Source organism: Parasteatoda tepidariorum, chromosome 11 (genome assembly GCF_982258835.1).
Source record: "Parasteatoda tepidariorum strain Cologne lab strain chromosome 11, Ptep-v5.0, whole genome shotgun sequence".
Taxonomy (NCBI): Eukaryota; Metazoa; Arthropoda; class Arachnida; order Araneae; family Theridiidae; genus Parasteatoda; species Parasteatoda tepidariorum.
The window spans coordinates 81975536-81998486 of record NC_141765.1 but is presented as its reverse complement, the minus strand read 5'-3'; the positions used below and the strand labels follow the sequence as shown (position 1 = coordinate 81998486).

The 22951-nt window shown below is 28.0% G+C and overlaps 1 protein-coding gene across 6 annotated transcripts in view; it reads left to right on the top strand.

Moving 5' to 3' along the window:
* Positions 1 to 19541, top strand: part of pps (protein partner of snf) — a 153774-nt gene extending 134233 nt beyond the window's left edge. For all 6 annotated transcript variants that reach the window (XM_043049286.3, XM_043049290.3, XM_043049287.3 and 3 more), the window contains 2 exons: positions 2903 to 2996; positions 16332 to 19541. In XM_043049286.3, the coding sequence (XP_042905220.1) occupies positions 2903 to 2996; positions 16332 to 17667 (1430 nt within the window). In that variant the 3' untranslated portion in view covers positions 17668 to 19541. The remainder of the gene's footprint in view (positions 1 to 2902; positions 2997 to 16331) is intronic.
* The last annotated feature ends 3410 nt before the right edge of the window (positions 19542 to 22951 follow it).

Genomic DNA, 22951 nt, shown 5'->3' with positions numbered 1-22951 from the left:
GCATTTAACACGCTTTATTCGTGCTGAGTTCAGCATAAATATATTTTTTCCCATTTATTTCTATACTTTTCCACATGATTTGGACGATCCCGTTATTTAACTATGATGTTATTACGACATGTGATTGTTAATCGCGCAATTAAATAATCACTTTTTGATACGGTATTTCGATACAGTTTTATCATAAATCCTAGTTATTTTTCCTTCACTTTTATTTCCGCAACGAATATGATTTGGTCGAATGTGGTAATGAATTGTGATTTGATCAAAAACCAAGCATTCGGCAAAAAAAAGAAGAAGAAAAAATCGACTGAACGCCGTACACTTGGGGCCAAATAGCAAAATCTTTTAGCAGCATAGCAACACTGAAACTAAAATTTCAATGCTCAGAATAATATTTCCTGGAAAAACGTATTCATAAATTAACTCTAAAAAATAAGGCCAATCAAGAACGTTTTTGAAAATGTCTAAAAGCGAAGCAGAGAACATAAAAACCAATCTTAATTTTTGAAAAATTTTTTTTAAGCTGAACATCTTAGTTTTTCAATTACCAGAAAAAGCCAAGAAAAAAGAATTGAGTCAACAGAAATGCTATTAAAAATTACTACGTTATAATGAAAACGTCTAAAAAAAATTTTTTTTATTTAAAGAAAATAAAAAGGTTCTTAACTTTTTAAATGAAAATCTTATGCCGAAAATCTAAATTTAAATTTTTCTCATTGCCATAATTTTAGAAGAAAAAAAATTTCTCTAAAATAAATTTTATTAGTAACTTTATTTTAAAAAAAAATGCTGCGTCTTAATAAAAATGCCTAAAAAAAGAAAAACAGAAAAAACAAATATTTCTTAGTTCCGGAAACAAAACTTTAATACCGAAAATCACACTTTTCTATGTTACTGGTTATTTATATTACAGTACAAGGAAAGAGTGATAATAAATTAATAGTATGAAACATTCTGTTAAAATGCTGGGTTATAATAAAAACAGCAGGAAATGGAAAAAAATCCTTCTCAATTCTGAAAGTATCGAAAAAATGACAAAATTGACTTGTCTGATTATAATTTTAAAAAAATAATAATAATAATATCTATAAAAATTCAGAAATAAAAAAAAACTTAGAAAAATACATTTCTAAAAAATATTCTGCCGAATATTTGACTGATCATTCAACCAACTGAATTTTTCACAGAAGGGCCAAGTACTCGTTACATCCCTCCCTAATTTAAATGCAATGTTATTGCAACTTGAGAAATTCATAAAATGGCGGAAAACATGAATTTTTAAACTGCTCACTGTTTGTAGTTTAGATTTCAATTTTTTGTTGCTTAAGTGATCTTTTTCGATAAAAAAAAAAGGAAAATGTTTACGATATAAAAAAATCTAATAATTAATAAAATAAAATAATAAAGTACATTACAAAATAAGCATTTAATTTTATTTTGAACTATCACAGTTTTGTTTTTATTTTAGGCTTTTGTTTAAAACCTATAAATTTTCTTCCATTAAAATATTTAATTTAAATTTATATTACTTAATTATGACTAAACTTTTTCCTACTTTCATTCTGTGGGGATTGCAGTTTTTTTTTCTATTTATTAGAATTTAATTCTAAAATAAATTTTCGTATTGCATATGATAGAAAAAAAAACATTTCTTTTCTTCAATGTTTATTTATTTTGATAAATCTATTGTTCATATGATAAAAATAGCAAGTTTTTTTTTGTAAAAAAAAAAGTATAAGTTTTTTTATTTTTGAATGAATTCTAATAATGGAACACTACTAAGTTATTGATATGACTAAGTTTATTGATAAAAAAATGGAACTCTAATGTTTAAATAAACATTACTACATTTGTCACAAACATCTCCAAATACATGTGCGGCCCTTCGTTAGCCAACCTGCTGTGCAAGTGGCCCTTCACTCAAAAAGGTTGTGCACCCCTATTTTAACTGAAGAAAATTTATATGGTTTAAACAAAGATTAAAATAAAACCATTATAGTACAAAATAAGATTCAATATTTATTTGGAGGTTTTATAGTATATATCAGAGATTTCTTGAATTTTAAATCAGAAACGTTTTCTTTTTCGTTTTTTTTTTCTGAAAAAATCATCTAAGTTAGAAAATTTTTTTTTAAAAATTACAAATGGTGAGCAGCTTAAAATTTCACGTTTTCCGATACTACTCAAATTCTTAATGTTGTAATTACATTGTATTAAAATATCGGAATACATGGCATAATCGTAGGGAAAGTGCAGCGGCCTGAAGCTGAGAAAGAAATTCTCCTCAAATCAGTCTCAGCCATATTGATTGCAGGGTAGAATGGAGAAATTTTGACCATTTTTTTTTATACTCTTATTTTATTTATATAATTTTTTTCCAAAACGAGTGTTAGAATTTTTTTGACTTCGACTTACAAGGGGGAAATATCAACTAACAGGAGATAGTAGGAAAATTATCAGAAAATACATGCTTATGCTTTACTAAGTAATAAACTAAAAAGAGTAACTTGAAGATACAATATTTTAATTAGAATTCTAAAACGACTAAAATAGGGCTATTTTTTTTTTCTATATTAAAGTAAGAATATTATTAGGCTATATTAAATCATTTTCTATCAATCCAAGAAAGCTAGGAAATTAAGACATCCAGGTTAGTGTTGGTTCCCAGCATTCCGGATAGTAGGTTCTCTACTGTACCATTTAAATTTTAGTATCATGTGTTTCTAATGTGCTATTGTGGATTATTTTAATTTTGAAATATTTGAACAATGTATAGATGATACATATGATCAGCCTACTCATAGTAGTCAAGATATTACACACTACCAAATTAAGCTTATATGAAATAGAGTATTCATCATATTTGACTTATGTTAATAGGTTTTCCATTTTTGCTTAGGTCTACCTTCTCCTAGACCCCATTTATTATTGGGTGTGATTGTTCGTCATAAAGCTAAACAAGCACCACAAGTATGTGCACCAAAGAATACAGTGTAAGTTTTAATCCATATTATTTGTTTCTTCATTTCTTTTATTTAGTTCTTAAAACTTAGAATACAAAATTTTTATTTATAGAATGAAATTCATCCTAATCTGCTGGGATATTATATTCCCAATGGTCCATGGTTTTTTTTAATGATGAGTTTTTATATGCTAAATATCTTAATATTAATGAGTACTACACACAGTGTATAAGAATTTCGTTAAATAAAAACTTAACATCTCGTGAAGATCCATAATTTTAGTAATTACAAATCTATTACTGAAAAAAGAAGCTATTAATAAGGTTTTTCAGGAAGTTTAGTAAAGCTTAGGTATCACTTTTAAATCTATAATGTATTTCTCAAAACTTTAAATTAGAGATTTGATGAATGAAAAATAGTACTAGTAAATTTAAATTCATTTCATTTTCTAATTAAATTTATTTCACATGCATAGATTTTTAGCTTATGAACGTTCTGCAGTTTAGTGTTTGTGATGTAATAGAGTTTAAACATATCAGTGCTATGTTTTTCTGCTCTCCATGATCATTGGCACACCTGAAGAGGGATTTTGAGGTTATAACATCCTGAATGAGCAGGGTGTTATAATGAATGAGCAGGTACCTTTAAATTGGGCTTATTTTTATTTCCTAAACTATTAAACTTCTGATATACATTATTTATTTATTTTGCAATTTAAGCATTTATTATGAATTGTGAGGCTTTTGAGAGCAAAGATTTCTGTGCTTATTTTTATTTCAACTAGCCTTCTTTTATTCTGTCTTCCAAGTTACATATTGGCTTTACAGAAAAACATTTCTTTCTTTCCCTTATCTAACATTTTATTAAGCTGGCTTCAAATAATTATGAAGTTCAGTTTCGACCCAAATCTATTCCTAGAAACTTTGTTTTACTTGTGTTATAAATGGTGTGTGATAGGATTAATGGATGGTGAGTAATGAATAATTCTTGGAACAGGGCTTTATGCAACTTTTTCTAACTGTAAATTCTAATCTCATAAAAGCTTCTAAATTTGCTGAAATATTTTCTCGTGCATTGTAAGCATTTTTTCCTTTGTGTTTATGGGATTAAATTTTGGGAAGTAAAATATTGCATGTAGTGCTCGACATAATTGTGTTCTGATTGGTGAAAGATATTCCACTCTGTTACTGCATAAAGAAATTTTAAAAAATTTGCCGTTTTTACTGTAAAAAATTATTATTACAGGCATGTTAGGATAAACATAGATTTTATAGTATTTTATTTTAAATTTCTTAATTATGCATACTTGTCATTTCTACTGGATTTTGCAGGAGTTTTCTGTTTTTCCATGTTGTCTCCCAGTTTCCCCTTTAAATATTATTTCCCCCGATTTTTGAATTTTTTTTACTAAAATTCAGCCCAATTCCTGTTTTATTTTATGTGGTGATGACACGTACAATATAATAAGTGGAAGAAATGTGTGTTTTTTTTCTTTTTTACAAAATGTGAAAATATCGCCCATAGCTCTAGAATTTTCTTTTTCTCTTTAAATTTTTTAAATTTTGCTTTTGTGTAGAAAAAAGATTATTATTTAATGTTTTTATTTAATTCATCAGAAATAATCTATGTGTCAGGGTTTGCCAAGTGGGCCCACTTTGAAAAAACCCGCCCGGGTTTTATTGGGTGGGACCACCTTGAAAAAACCCACTTTTCCAAGTGGGTTTTTCGAGATAAGTGGGTTTTTTCAACAAAAAAAAAATTTTTTTTTTAAACTTAGTTGCACATATACTTACTTTTATATAATTTATTGTGCAGCATAAATTTGTCAAATAGAGTTGCATGATTTATATGATTAAGTTTTTAATATTTGTAAAGCAAAAGAAACTAGAATCTTATAATTTTATAGTACTATTGAAAACTTTAATCGAGTGTTTTTAAAAAGTAATATTTTAATGATGTTAAGTCAAATAGAAATTTGAATAATATAGTCTGAAAACATCAATTTTTCAAATATAGTTGCATGCTTTATATATTAATAAGCAGGTTATTATTATTAATTCATATGTTTAAAAAAATTGAAGAGAAAATTTTTTTTTAACTTTTCATAAGAGAACTTTTTAAAATTATTTATCTAAAAATGAAATCATTTTTCTAGGGTTAATTATCTGAGAAAAATGGGACAAGTAACTGATACTCTTTATAATTATCGATAATTTTAATTTCACTTTCTATTAATCTTATTATAAAAACATGAAAGATCATTAAATATTTATTTCAGTTTTTTATTAAAGTCAAAAGTCAGATGAAATTTTTGTTTTTACTGATTATAAATATTTACAGATTATAATTTTAAAATAGGATATATATATATATGTTTAATAAATATAGTAAATGTGTGTGAAAACAAAAAGATTAATAAACTTGTTCCTTTTATATTACTGCATTTATATTTTATAATGCTTGAGTTAAAAATTGTGAAACGTTATATACTTAACAATAAACAAGATTCAAATATGTATTAGTGATAATGCGTTATTTAAACTTAATATAAAACACATATAACAAAATTAAAATAACTCTTTGGCTTTATTTCTTTTTTAAGCTTATTCAACAATTTTTAATAAATAAAATATTTACACAGTAAAACTTAAAAGTTTATGAGTACTAAATGAAAAAATCCAATTTCCCCTGGGTTTTTTCAATTAAACCCAGGCGGGTTGGGGTTTTTCTAAAATACCCAGGTTTCTTCAAATCCTGCTATGTGTTGAAAAAAATTAACCATGGCACATGATTCATGGCTCATGAACTGTGAAAGCTTTAGATTCCTTTGTGTGTAATTAACTATTATATTTTCATGTCCATAAAGGTTTGATTTTATTTACTTCTCTTATCAGAAAATGCTAGTTAGTGGTTTATAATTGTCTGTTTTCATAGCAAATGAATATTAATAATCATTGAGTAAAAAAAAAATAATTAATTACATTTTTAAATGTCACCCTTTTTAGGTGCTTGTTTAAATGAGAATGCATAAACTTGAAAAAAGTTTCCAATTTTATTAGTTCAGTATTTTTAAATGCATATCGACTTTATAATGCATAAACTATATTATTTTATTTAGGTAAAATAGTTTTGATTCCTTGAACTTTTTAGTTAATTTTCTAGATTTTCTTTAATAAATCTAATGACATTTTAAAATGCAGGGGAAAAATGCCTCTTTTTACAATTTTATGATATTGTTCTGGCAATTTAGAAATGGTATTTCTTCTTCTACTTTCAAATTACCTATAGGTGTTTATTTTTACTATATGAATTCCATGTCTTACTTTATTTGTTCATTATTATTCTTTTTTTAGAAGGCAATGTTTTATTATGCTCCTTTTTCTTGTTTTTGTGTCAAAACTTGTTATACCATTTGATTTTTTTTAATTTAAGTATGTATAATAATTATTTTCCAACTTTTAATTCGGCACATCCTAGCGGCATTTCGCTTTTCCCCTATTAAGTTACTTATTGAAATCACTTATATGAGTATTTCTAATTTTTTTAAATCATATTATTGCTGTAAAAATTTATTTTTAAGAAAAAATTATTTACTGTTTTAAATATTTTTATCCTAACATTCTCAAAATTTAGTGAAATTTTAAAAATTGAGAACATAAAAGTGACCAGCAATTAGCATAACATGTGAAGAATGTAGTGGAAGGTTTCTGAAAAAAACATGTGATTCTGGTTTTAAGATCGTATTTTGAATAAATCTGTATTGTTTTTCTAGCTGATCAATATGATTTTTAATAAGAAACTGGAATAGAATAGTTTTTGTGAGCAAATGTTTTCTCATTAATTTTAATTTGCTGTAATAAATGGATAGTGCATCACACATTGATCCTGAAAATACCAAATCATGTTTGTGGTGCTTGTTATTTTCAGCTGAGTAATGTCAACTGAGCCATTGCTATAGATTTATATTCATTTGTAAACAGGGTATCTTTTATTGATGGGGGGATAATAGCTGCTTTGAATTCTATGTAATGGAAGACTCCATTTTGAACAAGAAAAAGGTCAAAGATTGCGATTGTATATTTCATTATATCCAGAGAGACTGAGGGTCCGAAAGCAGAGCCTCTATTGCCAGAAGTGAACCAGATATTTTCTGGAACTGGAATTTCTGGAACTCTATTCAGAAACCAGATATTTTCTGCAATTTTAATAAAATGGTATGTTGTGTTTTCTGTCGCATAGTACTTGTGCGATACTTATGCCCTAAACTATCTTTATGCAGCAATCTTTCACCAAGAGTCAATTACCAAAAAACTCACTTTTCATGCAAACAGTCAAGTCTGCTGTTCCTAAACTGGGATAGGTATTGAAACGACACCTCTGCTGATGAGTCTTATGCCATTATTTTGAGCTACATCAAATTTTGGTGCAACATTATCAGAGACAGTATAAAGCAGAATCTAAGTTCAAAAATTTTTTCATTATATAACTACAATTAATTTACCATTACTGGTATATGTGCATTAACTGTAAACCTGCTGTGTAAGTAAAATAGGCTTCTGGCTGATTATTTCAGCATGGCAGCTGTAGAATAAAAGAGAAGAATTGAACTAGTCTATGGTTATGACAGGACCAACTTTCTCACTTATAAAGTAAGAAAAGTGACTCCTTTGGTGTTTATTATAAGATTAAAAAAATCCTTTGCATTTCTAACTAATCTAACTTCATATGAATGGAAAGAAACTTGATTTCTCAGAAAATCCCTAATGGTTTTTTTTAATAGGGGTGGTCATTTCTCACAGGTTCTTTTGAGAAATTTGTAACTTCATTCTTAAAGAGGATTGATATAGTCAATTGTGTGTATGGTTTAATACTATGTATATATAATCTAATCTATTGTGTATTTATCAGTTATACAATACAGATAACAATGCAGTATAAAAATAAAAACATGTTTGTGAATGAAGTTGCAATCGTAACTGAATAAAATTATTAGGTATGAATTTAAACCAAATATAATAGAAACTATACTTGTGAAACCAAATCTAAAAATAAATGTGAAGCAATTCTGCAGGATTAGAAAGTGAGCCGCACCCTGCCCTGTTTTAGGTCTAGAATAAACTATAATAGAACTTTTTGTTAGCTTATTATATAAAATATATTAATATGTGTTTGTAATAAAAACTTTTTATTGTCTAATGCCAAAACATTATATTAAACATTAATATTAAAAACATGTAAATATTTCTTTTACTCTCTAAAACTTATTCCTCCCAAACTTTCAACTGCAGACTTTTCCATTTGTTAATCTAAGAGAAAGTAGTGCACAATTAGGGAATTTCAGTATTATTTTATCCAGAGGCTCAACACTTGGTGGGTTAGAAAAATTTACCTTACATTATTCAAAATCTCCTGCAACTGCTCGTTATTCACATTCTACTGGTCTGAGATCACTAAAATGCACCTTAGACAACCATAAAGTAGTAGTTAGCCATCTGCGAACCACAACCCCACTTGTCGTAGATTGATTGTGAAACAACATCGAATTCATCTGGTTTCTTACTCTGATGATGGCGCGGGACAAGAATAAAGGTTTTGTACTTCCTTGCTTTGCACAAGCTCCAGTGAAGAGGAATCTTCTCTTACTGTCAAGCACTATCCGCATGCTGGCGCCACAGAACCTCAAACCATGTTTGCTACTAATCGAGAGTAGATCGATAGCATGTTCATTTATTCCCCCTTCCTTGGTATGAGTATTAAGTTATTGTACAGTAGAGAACCAATTATCCGGGATGCGTTTGTCGATGTTTTGTGGAACCCAAATTACAATGAAAACGAAGTAAAACATTTATAAAAAAAAGCTCTCCTAAATTAAAAAAGAAGAAGAAAAATAACATTTAAAAGAATAAAAATATTTATAAGTTTTGACGTGAAAAGTAAGTTTAAAAAAAATACAAAATTCGCATATATATATTTTTTAAATATTTCATCAACTTTTAGCGGCGTGAAAAGTAAGTTTACAAAAATACAAAATTTGCATATATATATTTTTTAAATATTTCATCAACTTTTAGCTGACAAAATTTTGGTTTCTGATTAAGAAACAACTGTTGAATTTTATAAACAACCATTATATGAGTTTCCTCAATAAATGATTTTTGTTCCATTCCAGCTATCAGTTCTTTTGTTAATTCAATATGAAAAAAACTTCTTCAGTCTCATCTTCATCGTCACTTTCTTTTTGTTCGGCGTCTGGATTCAGCACCATCTGAATAATTTTGGAATCCGTCATTTCGTTTACAATTGGGACATAATTATCGACATTAAAACACTCATTAATCTCTGTTTCTGACATAAGATCCCGCTCTAGCCATTTTCGAGAGTATTCCCGGAGCTCATTTTGGAGATCTTTTTCTTTGAAATTTTTAATCCTTCAAAAGGATAATCATCAACATCTTCTAAAAAAATACATGTCGGTATTGACTTCCACCATGCGTGAGTTAATGTATCATGTGAAACAAATTCCCATGCTTTTGCTGACAACCAGATAGCATCTTTCACATTGAATGTTCTCAGAAAATCCTGGATGGATTTTTCTTCATTAGCTGCGTCGATCAGCTTCTGATCAATCTACTTTATAACGGCATTTTAAGCTTCGTAAAATGCTTTGATCGAGATGCTGTATCAAGGACGTACAGTTTGGAGGGAGATATTGAATATCTATATTATTGGCAGTTAATTAACTATATTCTTACTTTATTATTAAACTAAAAATAGCCGTATTTTAATCATTTTCGTATTCCAATTTTGTACTTCCATTTCAGTTTTTTTTATTTAGTAATGTATAGGGATATATTTTTCTTTTTATTTCTCTTTCACCTTCTGTTCAACGATATGCGTGTGCAGTGCTTGTGCCCCCCCCCCCACATAAATCAAAGGCAAAACTAAAATAGCATGCCACTCCTTTTTGATTGATGGCAGCTTATCTGAAAGCCACTGATTCTTTGAAATGCACAGGAGAAAATAAAAAGTTTGCCCTTCTCTTGACAAACGGGGGAGAAAATACCTCCACCCACTTTTTTCTCTACTAAACTTCAAAAATGAGTAACACGCGTTTTTTCTCCATCCTTCCAGTTCAAAATGTTGGGAAAACCAAGCAAAAATTTTCTGGATACCGGATAAATGGTTCTGTACTGTACTATGTTTTTCGCTTGCTCCAGTGGAAAGAAATTTTCTCTCTAAAATTTGCAGATTGTTAGTATACAAATGAAGGTGATTTCAGTGTTGCAAGTGTTGCCCCAATTGCGCCGATCCGCACCTATTGTGGAAGCCTGCTCCTACTTGCTCCAAATTGAAGTAGTTGACTTAAATTGCACTGATCTGCTCTAAAAAGGATACTTTCCTCTGGGTATCGCCAAGTCACAATTAACGCAACTAAGCTACTGCCATGTGGAGGGTTGCTCTGGATTCAGTGGGCAGGATTTTTACACTCTCATGTGCAACTCTGCTTCATTTTGCAAGATATTCTCAATTTCAAGCTTCATTTTCCACTCACTGAAATGGAACCGAAACTTCTCTCACATATTCAGCGACCATCTAAACATTGCCAAATTTTAATAGCAAAAGAAAAATTTATTTCGCTTGTTAATTTCATCATTATTGAAGTGCCATAATCTTCGTCAATGGCAAACTAATGGCCTTCTTGCGCTATTCTATTTATAGATTAGTACCCTGATCTTTGAATTAACTTGAGGACCATTCACTAAGCACATATTTTTATGTTGATCCTCTGAGCAGTCAAGAATCACTAAGCTTCATAACCTCAAAATTTTCATCTCTCGTTTATTCATTTAATTTAATACAGATAAAGATTAATTGAGTTTCTTAAACGTAAATTTTTTATCTGAGGGACCATCCACTGATTGCTTATTGTTTTTAAACATTTATTTTACTTAATTTTTTTTTACTACTATTTTTTTTTTTTTTACTGATTGCATTTTATTATTGTATTATTGCTTTCAAAATTTTCAGTGCTCTTAATTTGTTACTTCAGACAAAAAATTTTTAGCTTCAATACTCATTGTATTTGCATTTAAAAATTATTTTTTTTTAATCATTTCATTAACGAAATATTGTACTAGGTAACCAATTTTAATAAAAATTAAATAGGGGTCATTCACTTATTTACATTTGTAATTTAAATTTATTAAAGTTTTCTTAATTTGCTTAGTTCCTTACATATTTTTATAAATTTGGTATGATCAGTATTAACCTTTTTAATGTTTTGTTGAATACTATTACAAATAACATTTATTTAAATTTTAAGAAAAATGCACTCGATAACCATAAATAATAGTTAAATTAATTGGAGTTTTGAATTACCTTTTACAGAATTAAATAAATTAATTATTAATTTTAAAAAAAGATATGAGCAAGTGTTATATGAGCAAAGAAATGTTAGCAAGTCCTGAGTATCGTCAGGTGAAAATAGTTTGGAAATTTTCCAGGCTGCGATGAGAGCGGTTTCAAAACAATTCACAAAATGCGACCAGTGCCATTTTTTTCCTTGAATAGATGCAAAGTAATTTTCCATATAACTGTCAAATAGGTCAACTCCATTTTTATATTTATTGTATGATGTAATACAAAATGGAACATCGACATCTTTCCTGCCTCCCTTTACACGACGCTGTATTTTTCCGTTTACTTTTGCCTCTTCAAAATTAGTGAGCAACGAAACTACACGGTTGTCGTTCCACCGAACACCAGCTATTTTGTTCGCTTTATCAAATAGGGCATCGGATGTTCCTCTTTCAGTTTTAGCTAAAGATTTCAAAGAAGTTAGAGGGCATTTTGCCATTCGATTGTCTCTAACAGTTCCAGTAGCACAAAATCCTAGTTGTTGCAAACGAACCATCAATCCATGTGAAGTAAAAAAGTTATCCATATATACCTTATGAAACTTAGGAATTTTCACAATAGAGAGCAAACTTTCCACTACACGCTGAGAAAGAGGTTCCTTACACTTTTCTTGAGCACCTTGATAAGGAATAACATTGAAAGGATATCCATCATATGAAGTCAACATCCACAACTTGTATCCAAATTTTACTGGTTTATTTTTAATAAAAATTTTACACCCATGTTTACCGAAATACCTTACCATTCTTTCATCGATGGTTAGATTTTCGGAAAATACTCCAAATTGTTGCAGCGCAACATTGAGTTTTTCTAAAAGTGGACGAATTTTATAATAGCGATCCTCTTTGTTTATGCTTAATTTTTATTAAAATATAAGTATTTTTTTATGTCGCTATATCTTTTCCTGGATGTAGCTCTATTTACTAGAGTTGTGCCAGTGTCTGGAGCATTCTCCCAATAAATTTTTTCTCGTGGTAAAATGTGATATCCGCTATAGAAAAGGATTCCTATAAATTTTTTGAAATCATTTTCATCGACACTGAAAGAATGATCATTTTTCTGAAACGCATATCGATTAGTTTCTATTACTGTATGTGATATCATACTATCAGCCATCATGTGAAAAAGTTCAAAAGGAGTTTTTCCCGATATCTTGTCCGTAATATGTTAATGTTCTTCAGAGGAAAAAGAGCACGGTAAGAGCGAAAATTTTGGTTCACATTTTTCCCATTTAGGTGGTTTAGCATCAAACTTGATTTCTTCACAGATATTTGACAAAATTTCAATAGTTCCTGCAGAATCTCGAATTTCAGAATCACCACATGTTTCCACTATATTACAATTTGTTATGGAATCATCTATATCTTCCTCATCACTAACGTCGTCCAGTTCTGGGGGAATAATTATCATTTCAGGATCATCTAAATCCTCATCAGATAAATTATTCATATATTCTAGCGCTTCCTCGGCAGTTCGAAATTTTTTGGCTATTTACTAGAGCAAAAATGACCAGACACATGCGAACTACAAAATAAAGACACAACTGAACTAATGGGAAGATAGGAAAGAACTGAATGAAATTTCATGTGTATGTGCAATAGCCTACACAAAAGAACTGGTTTGGTGAGAGGGGACTGGTACAAAAGAATTCCCACCCATTAGTTCCCACCCCCACATTCCACCCATTAGTTACTTTTAAAAGATAACAATAAACACTGTCCCATGAATTCAAGGAATGTTCTAAGGAAGCATGGGTGTGTTATGTAAAAGGGTGGGTATTGGACCTTTGTCCTATTTATAGGACAGTTAGAAAACTCGTGTCAAAAATCTTATAAAAATTATTTTTTTCCTAGATATTTTTTGTATTTTGTTTTGCACCAATGATTAATTACAAAAAGAGAAGATGTTTTTTTAAGAAAAAGAATATTTTTTTTATTATATAATAGCTTTAAAGTACGACTTATTTCTAGGAGTGAATTCAATGTAATTTTTTTAATAATTTAATTTTCTAAATTCCATTTTTTATACATTAATCTCTTATATTAGACAAATTTTCATATCTTGCAATTATGTGAATTATAAATGTTTCTTTTACTTTATTTGTAATTAATTCAACTGTCCTATAAATAGGACAGCGGTCCAATATGAGTTAAATTGCTTTTGCCAAAAGCTCTTTTTTTAAGAAATATTTCGGCTGTATTAAATAAATTTTTAGGTCTTTTCCAAACTGAGACACCATTGATTCACTTACTGTATGATGAAATAGTGTCTCTAGTTAAGGCATTGTTAGGGCCTTTTTAAAGAGTTCTGCTTTTCTTAGTTTGTCAAGAAAGAACTTAAAATCATTTGATGTAGAAAACGCAGAAATTTGGCAAAATTCAAATTTAATAGATGTTGGACTAGATACCACAAAAACAATGACATCCTTATTTTGTTGTATCTATGTATTTAGGTTCCAAGTCTTTTTACTTGGCATGCGCAAAAAAGTTATTAAAAGCATTGCCTCTTGAAAATAGTTTGCTGTACCATCTTAAAGTGTTGCATCCTGTAATGAGAATGGAAAACACTTCTAATAAGTCAATAAGATATCTGGCAACAGTAACCCCATCCATTATAAAATCTGAAGAGGCATTTTATTAACTAGATGAATGGACGAGGTTACGGGGGAAACCAGAAGGTTTTTCTTCTGATTCAAATGAATAAGCACCAATTGATGTGTTTTGGAAAAACTATTTTGTGAAAAAGATAATTTGGGAAATATCAAATATTCTCTTTTAACAAAGCTTTTTAAACCTCTTTTGTGCATACCACATGGGAATGCCAATGCTTTAAAGTTGACAAAGATAAGATTAAAGTGACTCGTGCAGCATTTAAAAATTATTCTGCTCGATTAGAGGTTGAGAAAAAAGAAAGAAAAAAGCGCAAAGAATGTTAAAATACTGAAACTGAGGAAAGGTGCTGAAATTGATTTGCAAACTAAAATTGAAGCCTTCTCAGGATCTCTTAGCCACAGCTGAAAAAAATATTAAAGATGGGTTAAATAATAAAGGCATGTTCATTATAGAAAGCAGACAAATCCTCTTATCTGAGGCTAAGTCGAGGATAGCAGAATATTTAACAATATTGGAAGATACCAAGAAGAAACTTAATTTGTTTACCTTCAAAAAAATATAAAAAAATAAGATATGTTATTAATGAACAAAATTAAAAATTCTTGTTATTAAATTCTTGTTTTAATTCTTTTTATTAAATATGCTCCAAATCTTTATTTCGCTGCTCCAAAACTGCTTTTTTGTTGCTCCAAAACCATGTTTTGCTTGCATAATCTTTGCATAATCCATGCATAATCTTCGAGAAATAAAAATTTTAAAATAAAACTTTTTTTTAAATTTTATAAGAATTATCTGACCGATTTTGCCTAAATTTTGTTCTTTGTTGTTTAAAATTTCATAATTTCAAATGGTTTAAAATTGTGTACTTAATTAATAATAATATAAATGTAATGTAAATAATCATTATAAACTATTTTTTACATTAAATTATCGCTGCTCCAAAACCATGTTTTGCTTGCATAATCTTTGCATAATCCATGCATAATCTTTGAGAAATAAAAATTTTAAAATAAAACTTTTTTTTGAATTTTATAAGAATTATCTGACCGATTTTGCCTAAATTTTGTTCTTTGTTGTTTAAAATTTCATAATTTCAAATGGTTTAAAATTGTGTACTTAATTAATAATAATATAAATGTAATGTAAATAATCATTATAAACTATTTTTTACATTAAATTATCTTTAGATGAATAAATTTTATAACTATGTGCAAAAAATTATCAATTTGCTTTAAACTTCTTGAGAAAAGGAAATTGACGTTATGGGGTAAAAGCTTTCAACAGCTCTCATGCCAAAACTACTTAGATCATATTTTCCAGATCTCAACTAACCCCCTTACATATTTTGATGATCAAAAATCCATGCTTGGTAAAAAAAAGGTACATTTATTTAGAGAAAGTATGTTTTTGTGTCTGTTTTTGTAATTTAATTAATAGCATGCAGTAATTAAATAGCTTATTCAAGTTTACCCTTTTGAACAACTAAGATATGCTCTTAGTTTATGAAAATCCGATTATTATACCAAAAGTTATTTAAGGTGATATCATTTTTATTTTGTGCTCTGTATAAATATATTTTATGATGAATTTCAAATGAATTAGTGATGTAGTTTGTGGACCAGTACATATTAATGATTACTGGTCCTGTGGAATTTTTTTTATCTAGAATTTCTTAAACTGTCTTATTATTTAATGAGGGAGGGTTAACTTTTTGCATTTTATGTGACTTTTTCTTCAAAATTCTGTTCACCATGGTGTCTACAGTTTCGTAGCTAATGCCTAAGATTTTTAAAATCAAAACTCTCTTTGGTTTTGAAAATCTGGATTTTGTTTTATTATTTATTTTTTAAAGGAAAATTTTTTCAACATAATATCTGACTGAAACATTCTTGAAACCTGCCTTTCCTATCAACTTGGGTAACTTTGTCTGTTTTTAAATAATATTAAATTAAAGGAAATTGTTATCTTAATATAAGTTTCTAAAAGCACAGATAAGGAAGTAAAAGTGATTTAAATCAAAAAAAAAAATTCATAATTGTTTAATCTGTGAGTGTTGGGAGATCTTGTTTTTCATAAAAATTAATCACTAATATAGATTATTTAATAATAGTGAACATTAAGGAGTACTGTGTTGAAATATCTGAAGGATATATTTCGTAGTGCTGAAATAGGCATATCTCTAGAATTCTGTTAGTTCCTGGAAATTTTTTTCTCGTACTGCCGTGAGTTTCAAAGGGATTTCAAAAATTATTATAAAAGGTTCTTAAAAATTTTGAACATTATTGTTAATCAATTACATTTTTTCACCAATTAAATTCATAACTTTATTTTTCAGATCTAAATCGAATGAATTAAGTGATGGCTCTTACACACCACCTTTTGAACCACGTTCATATACACCACCCCTACCTGCAGTTGATGAACAACCACTTGGAGTAGAGTCAGAATGTAGTTCTTCATCCAACAATTGTTATGATAGTAAACCTTCATTTCATTCAAGTGAAAAGAATGAAAAAAATACCTCTTCAATTTTAAAGAAAAAAAATGAATCCAAAGAGCGGGAGGAAAGTAAACCTTATGATCCTGAGCAAGATGTTCTTAGTTTATCAGTTGAAGAGTGTGGCAGAAAGAAGGAAATTTTAGAAGAGCATAAAAAAATTTTAGATGCTCTAACAAAACAAGTGGAAGAAACTGATCGAGAAGTGAGTGCTTTGAAGCATTACGTATCAATCCCTAAATCATCTACAGAAGGGCAAAGTTCTATAAGCGATGACATAAATTCTGTAGTAGAATCAGGAATGACAACATTTTTAGATATACCTGAAAATTTACAAGAAATCTTAAATACTGTGCGTTTAAAATCTGGGGACTCTGAATTAAAAGATGACGTTGACATGAGAGTAAATAAAAGTCACATAAATAAACTTTCATTTAGTCTTCAAGATGCAGTTGAGGCAGAAGATAAAGCAACACCCCCATCTGAAGAATTTGAGAAACCATATCCTTCTGATCCCCGTATAAAACTCAGAACACCTTATCAAGAAACGTCACCTGAAGAGGAAATTACTTCTACTAAGAAGAATTCTGAAAAAAGTATAAAGCAATCCACTACTTCAATTCCTGTTAGATTAATGCCCACAAATTGGAATCAGTTTAGAGAACCACCACCTCCGGGAATTGAGCCTTCTGAATTACTAATACCTGATATATTTCAAGCAAAACCTGATGATTCTGTTTTGCTTTCTGCTCCACCACCACCCCCTCCTCCTCCACCACCACCACCACCCCCACATTATGTCTCTTCTTCAATTGTGCAAGATAAATGTTGTCCGAGTTTTCCACCTCCAACCATATCTTACCAAACACATTCTACATTTTCTGTTCCCAATATTGTACAACCCCCATTTTCACCACCTCCCCCTCTACCAATTCAAACTTTGCCTTCTAAAGGAAATGGTGATCAGTGGTCCACTGGATATCAACCAAAAAAAGAATGGAATGAGTCTCAATGGAGTTATTCAGCTGATACATCTAGTGGTTACAGAAGGAAACAAACAAATAAGCATTGGGAAAGAAGGTATAATCGTGGTATAGGTTTTAAACGTCCACTTAGAGGACATAAATTTGAGAACAAGCGTGGTAACAGTTATAGAAAAAATCATAGAAACTGATGTTTTTATATGAGCCAGGATTTTAACTCTTTAAATGTAACGTTGCAAACAAATAGCTATATTTTTCACTTGTTAATTGTCATATTTGTATCAGTCAAGTGTGTTGCTGTTCTCTCAAAGCTTTATAAAAAGCTGCATTTTAGTGCCATTATTTTCAAATGCAAATTAATCATTGCTTAACATTTATTTCCTTTTTTTATAGATTCTTATTGCATAATCACTTTATGTTACTTTTTAAGGTAGAAATATTTCTCTTTTCAGAAAAATGTAGATTTACTTTTACTTTAGTTTAAGTTTTGATTTACTTTTGTTAAAGTTTAATTTATTTATTTAAAAAATAACACAAAAGTCTTAAAGTGTTAATATTTTTTGTATAAAATCTGTAAAGTGAGATGTTTATCAGTCATTTAAAATTAAGCATGTTTCTATTCATTTATAAACAGTTTTAAAAGCCGTTTTTATTTTTAAATGTATATATGTATGCATATATATAAATATATACAGTCAACGCATCTTGTAACAGCCCTTGTAGACCGAGCAAAAATGGACATTGGAATATGAGGTCGTTATAGCGTGAGTGTGCAATAATGCCTTAAATAATAACTCACAGCTAGAAAATTACTCAAACATGTTTATGAAAGCAATACGTTACTTTAATAAAAATTTGACAATGAACAGAAAAATTAATAACAGTGCAACTTTTTTCTTTATCTATGTATAAATGTAAACGTGCCTTTTAAAATAATAATATTTGAAAAATACAATACAAATAATATACTGGTTCGGGGTTGCCATTTTCAATGAGTTACATATGTCAAGATGACTGTTAAGACCACATGTTTTAACTCGAAAATAAAACGCAAATGGCAACTGACATTTCAAAAAAAAATTATATAATTTTCAAACAAGAAATGTATGGTTGATCAATTTATAGTATGTTTTAAAAAGAAAGTTACATAGTTTTTGAATCACCATAAATTATGACCACCTAGGACTTTGGAAAAGAATTTAGGGGGTCATGTCTCTCTTATTTCATTCAAAGGGTATTTATTGTGCTGTAACTTCAGAGGCAAAAGTAGTTTAATTAATTTCTTTAAAAGTTTTTCTAAATCAAATGACTAATTTTCGACAGCCGTATTTGAATGAACAGTTCAGTGCAGACATTCTAATAGACATTAAAATACATTGTGTCTATGGAATAGCAAACAAGACTATGCATGGGTCATTGTAGTGGAAGGGTTGCTGCTTAAATGGAGTCGTACTAAAGATCGTAGTTTATGTATGTAATTTTTTAATATGACGGTTACATTTTATCTGCATACAAAGTGCTATTTTTATTTTTGTCTAAAATGTTTTTACCTTTAGCTAGTAAAATATAAGGTTTAATATAATTGTAATTTTGTTTTAATTTTAAATTAATCATAAAGTTAATCATTTAAGTTAAATGTGTATTACAATATTTCTGCTTTATTTTTTCTGAAAAATTGAATTCCCTAATTATTTAATTGCTATTGATAAATTAATTGTAAAATATTTTGTAATATATTACTAGCGATATCATAAATATGATAATGATTTTTTACTGAGATCAGAAATATTTGTTATTTTATATAGATTTTAGAGTTTTATTATTTATATTTTAATCAAAAATCAGATCATTTTTGTTTATTAATTTCACCACTGAATTGTTCTGTAATTAAAGATGTCTCTGTAATGTCTTTCAGATGATCTCGATCAATCTTATGAAGCTTCTTTACATAGGATTAAATTTAACTCTTTTTTCTGGTTTAAATCTGCCATATTGAAGAACTAATTGAGTTTTATTTGTTAAGAATAAATTTGTAATTGAGAATAAAAAGTAAATCACTTAAATATTTTTTATGTAATGTGATCATATTGAGCCCAAAATACATGCAGCGTTAGTTTCACTTTTGCCTAAAAATGTCAAATACTTCAATTTGAAAATATTTTTTCCTTTGTTCAGTTAGTATAACTGATAGTATCGACCAGCATCTCTTTCAATTTTTATTTAATGCGTTGTATCACTTGTGATATATGTTTTTTAAGAGAAAAATAACAATAATTAGCTTCCTTTATATATGTTCCTTTTGAAAATAGAGCCCAAAATCTGAGTATTGTAGATAGGTCCCCATATAATTCTAAACTAAATTAAAGCTTATTGACCCTCAAGTTAATTTAAATATTAAATTACCTGTAGTAAATTTTAAGCACATAACATTGGCTAATATCCAATGTTGCATTCTATAGGAAAAATGTTTTAGTTTATTTTAAATGGTCAAATTCAATTTTTTTTTAAATTTACTTTGTGTTTAAGACTAAATGAACTTTACAACCTAGTGGAATATAGAATGAATTTAACAATAATCTATTTTGAAATAGTTTCGTAATTGATTTAATAAAAAATATTTACTTTTTTAAATTTCAAAAGTATTTTAACTTCATCACAGTTAAAAACAAATTTTGAAACAATTTTATAAGAAAATATTTATTTAAAATAAATTAACAGCTGTAAGTAAAGTAAGCCCTTTTTTATATTCAACTTGTTTAAGTGTTTGTTTCAGTGGATAAACTTAAAGAAAATTTTATGTTTTATATTTACACTCCTTCCTTTTAGATTTTTTTCTTAAATGAATCTGCTCTTATAAATCATACAATGAAGGATTATCAAATTCTCTAAAGTTGAATGAAAATTAAAATTTCTTATTAATTTTTGAGTATAAATATAAACTGCAAATTGGTAAGTATTATACTTTGTTAATAATAATGAGTGAAGTGTCTGTTTCATTAAGTAGTTTAAAGTGCTTCTAAAGCAGTTCATTTGTGCCGCTTTGACAAGAATTCTACATACTTTGCAAAGATTTATCTAACTCTAAAATCTGAACACAAATTGTACTTATTACCATGTCATTCATGGGAGAAGTGAAGATGACTTTTCCGTGTTAAACCGTTTTTTGAAATAAATTAAATTTGAATTAGTTTATATAAAATATTAAAATTCCTTTTTATTATATGCCATCTTCTCATTTTGTTGAAAATGTGCTGCAGAATTTAAATTTAGGTACACCGAACAGGTTTTTCTTCTACTGGATCTATAACATTTAAGAGATGAAAATACTTAACTATAAAAAAAAACTTATAATTTAAGGAATACTCAATCATTCTTAAAAGAAATTGTAATTGACTAAATTTCTTGTACCAATTAGAACTTTAGGTGAATTAGAATAAGTTCTGGCAGATTAATCCTCTTTCCTTCAAATTATTTCCTGAATTGATTTTCTTTTAAATATTCTGTACATAATGAATCCTTTTGTTGTGCATTTGTATATAGATATGTCAGAAAGAATAAATGAATATTGCTTTATCTCTGGTTCTCAAGCTTATCTATTTCTTTCTTTTTTTATTTTAATTATCATTCATTGATTTTTTTGAAGAAGTCAACAAAAGGTTTCTTGAAAATATTTATAGCAATTGTTTTGCGAAAAAGTTTTAAAAAAATCAGTTAAAACTGTAGTTATATAGACATATAATTTAGTTATTTTGTTCCTATGTTGCAACAAAGCTTCCCAACCTCTTTTAAATCCCCACCTACTTTAAAAATCAAAATTTTTTCAACACATCCTTACAAAAAGAAATTACATTTTTAATTCTGACAGATTTAAATTTAATCGTGAATATTAATTTTTCAGAATACAAAAAAAAAGGAGAATTAACTTTATCATATTAATGTAATTTTAATGATAAAGCACAAGGTATAAAAAATTAAAACAAATGAAGGATGTAAAAGAATTTTCTATAATTGAATCTTATTTTAAAATGACTTCTGATTTTTCTGGTTTATTCCAAGGTAAAAATTATACAAAGTAAACATACAATTATACAAAGTAAAAAAAAAAAAAAAATTAAACTTCATATTAATTAAATTTTCATGATAAAGGACCGGGATAAAAAAATTAAAACATATGAAGAAATTAATTTTCATTTCAAAATGACATTTAATTTTAACAAATCTACTGATTTCTCAGGTTTATTCAAAGGTAAAAATTACAAGGAAAAATATAATACATAAAATAAAATATATATATATATATTACCTCCAGGGTGCCATATTTAAATAAGTTTCTTATTTACAGAAGTATAATCTAAACACTTCGTTAATTGTAAAATTATAACCAAACTTTTATTGTTTATTAAAGGTTACATGGTTATTTTTTTTAACTTAAAAATGCAATATTATTTTTCGAGTTATAGCTATTCGAATCAAAATTGGATAGCGAAAAAGATTAATGAAAATTTTAAAAAATCTTTTGAAAAAACCAAATGATATTGAGAAATTATGTACTTTATATACTTGTTATATACTTTAAAAAAATTTCAAGTATAAATTGAATGAAATATATTTAAGGAATTTAAATTATTCTAACAAAATATAGAGAAAGCAATTAACAGAAATATCATTAACATAAACAACGTAAAAGCTAAAATCCGATAAAATCTAAATCTGAGAAATTTTTTGTACTTTTAAAAATTATTACGTAGTTTTTAGTAAGACTTAATATTTTATTAATAAGAATTAAGAGTTACAGGTTATAAAATTAATTTCAGAAATGAACAAAAAGTCAAATTTAGCTCAAAAATATTTGAAAAATAACAAGGACTGAGGAATAAAAATTACTATAGAGAAAATAAAAATCTGAAGAAAAAAATATTTTTAAAAATAACTAACAAAAAATCAAAGTAAACTACGAAGTTTGAAAATTAAAATGAGAGGAAAATTCATTTCAATATTACATGACTAAATATAGAAAGTAAATCAAGTCAGACAAAAATCGTAATTACTAAGCCAGGTATACTGGCAAAAAATGCATTAAACTATGTCTGACACACAAAAAAAAAGGAAAAAAAATTAAAAGATTACTTAACAACCTTAGAATTGTCAGCCCTGTGTATAACTAAAAAATGCAAATCGCAAGCATGTGATGGCTCTGACTAAACTGTTGGAACCATTTTTTACCAGACTGCGGCTATCCCATTATTTTAAAGGTCAAGAATCAGCATACGTTGAAAGAAAAATGTTTATTCAAAGCAAGTGTGCTTTTGTGGGGGAAATTTCTTGTGTCTTCATATTGTCTACTCTTACACTACAGTAATTATTTCGCATACTTAAAGTTAGGCTCTTGAACCATTCGAATTGAGTCCTGCGAAAATTCAATTGTTTGATCTAAGAGTGTTGCTTTAAGTTTTATATTACATTGAAAAGATTTTT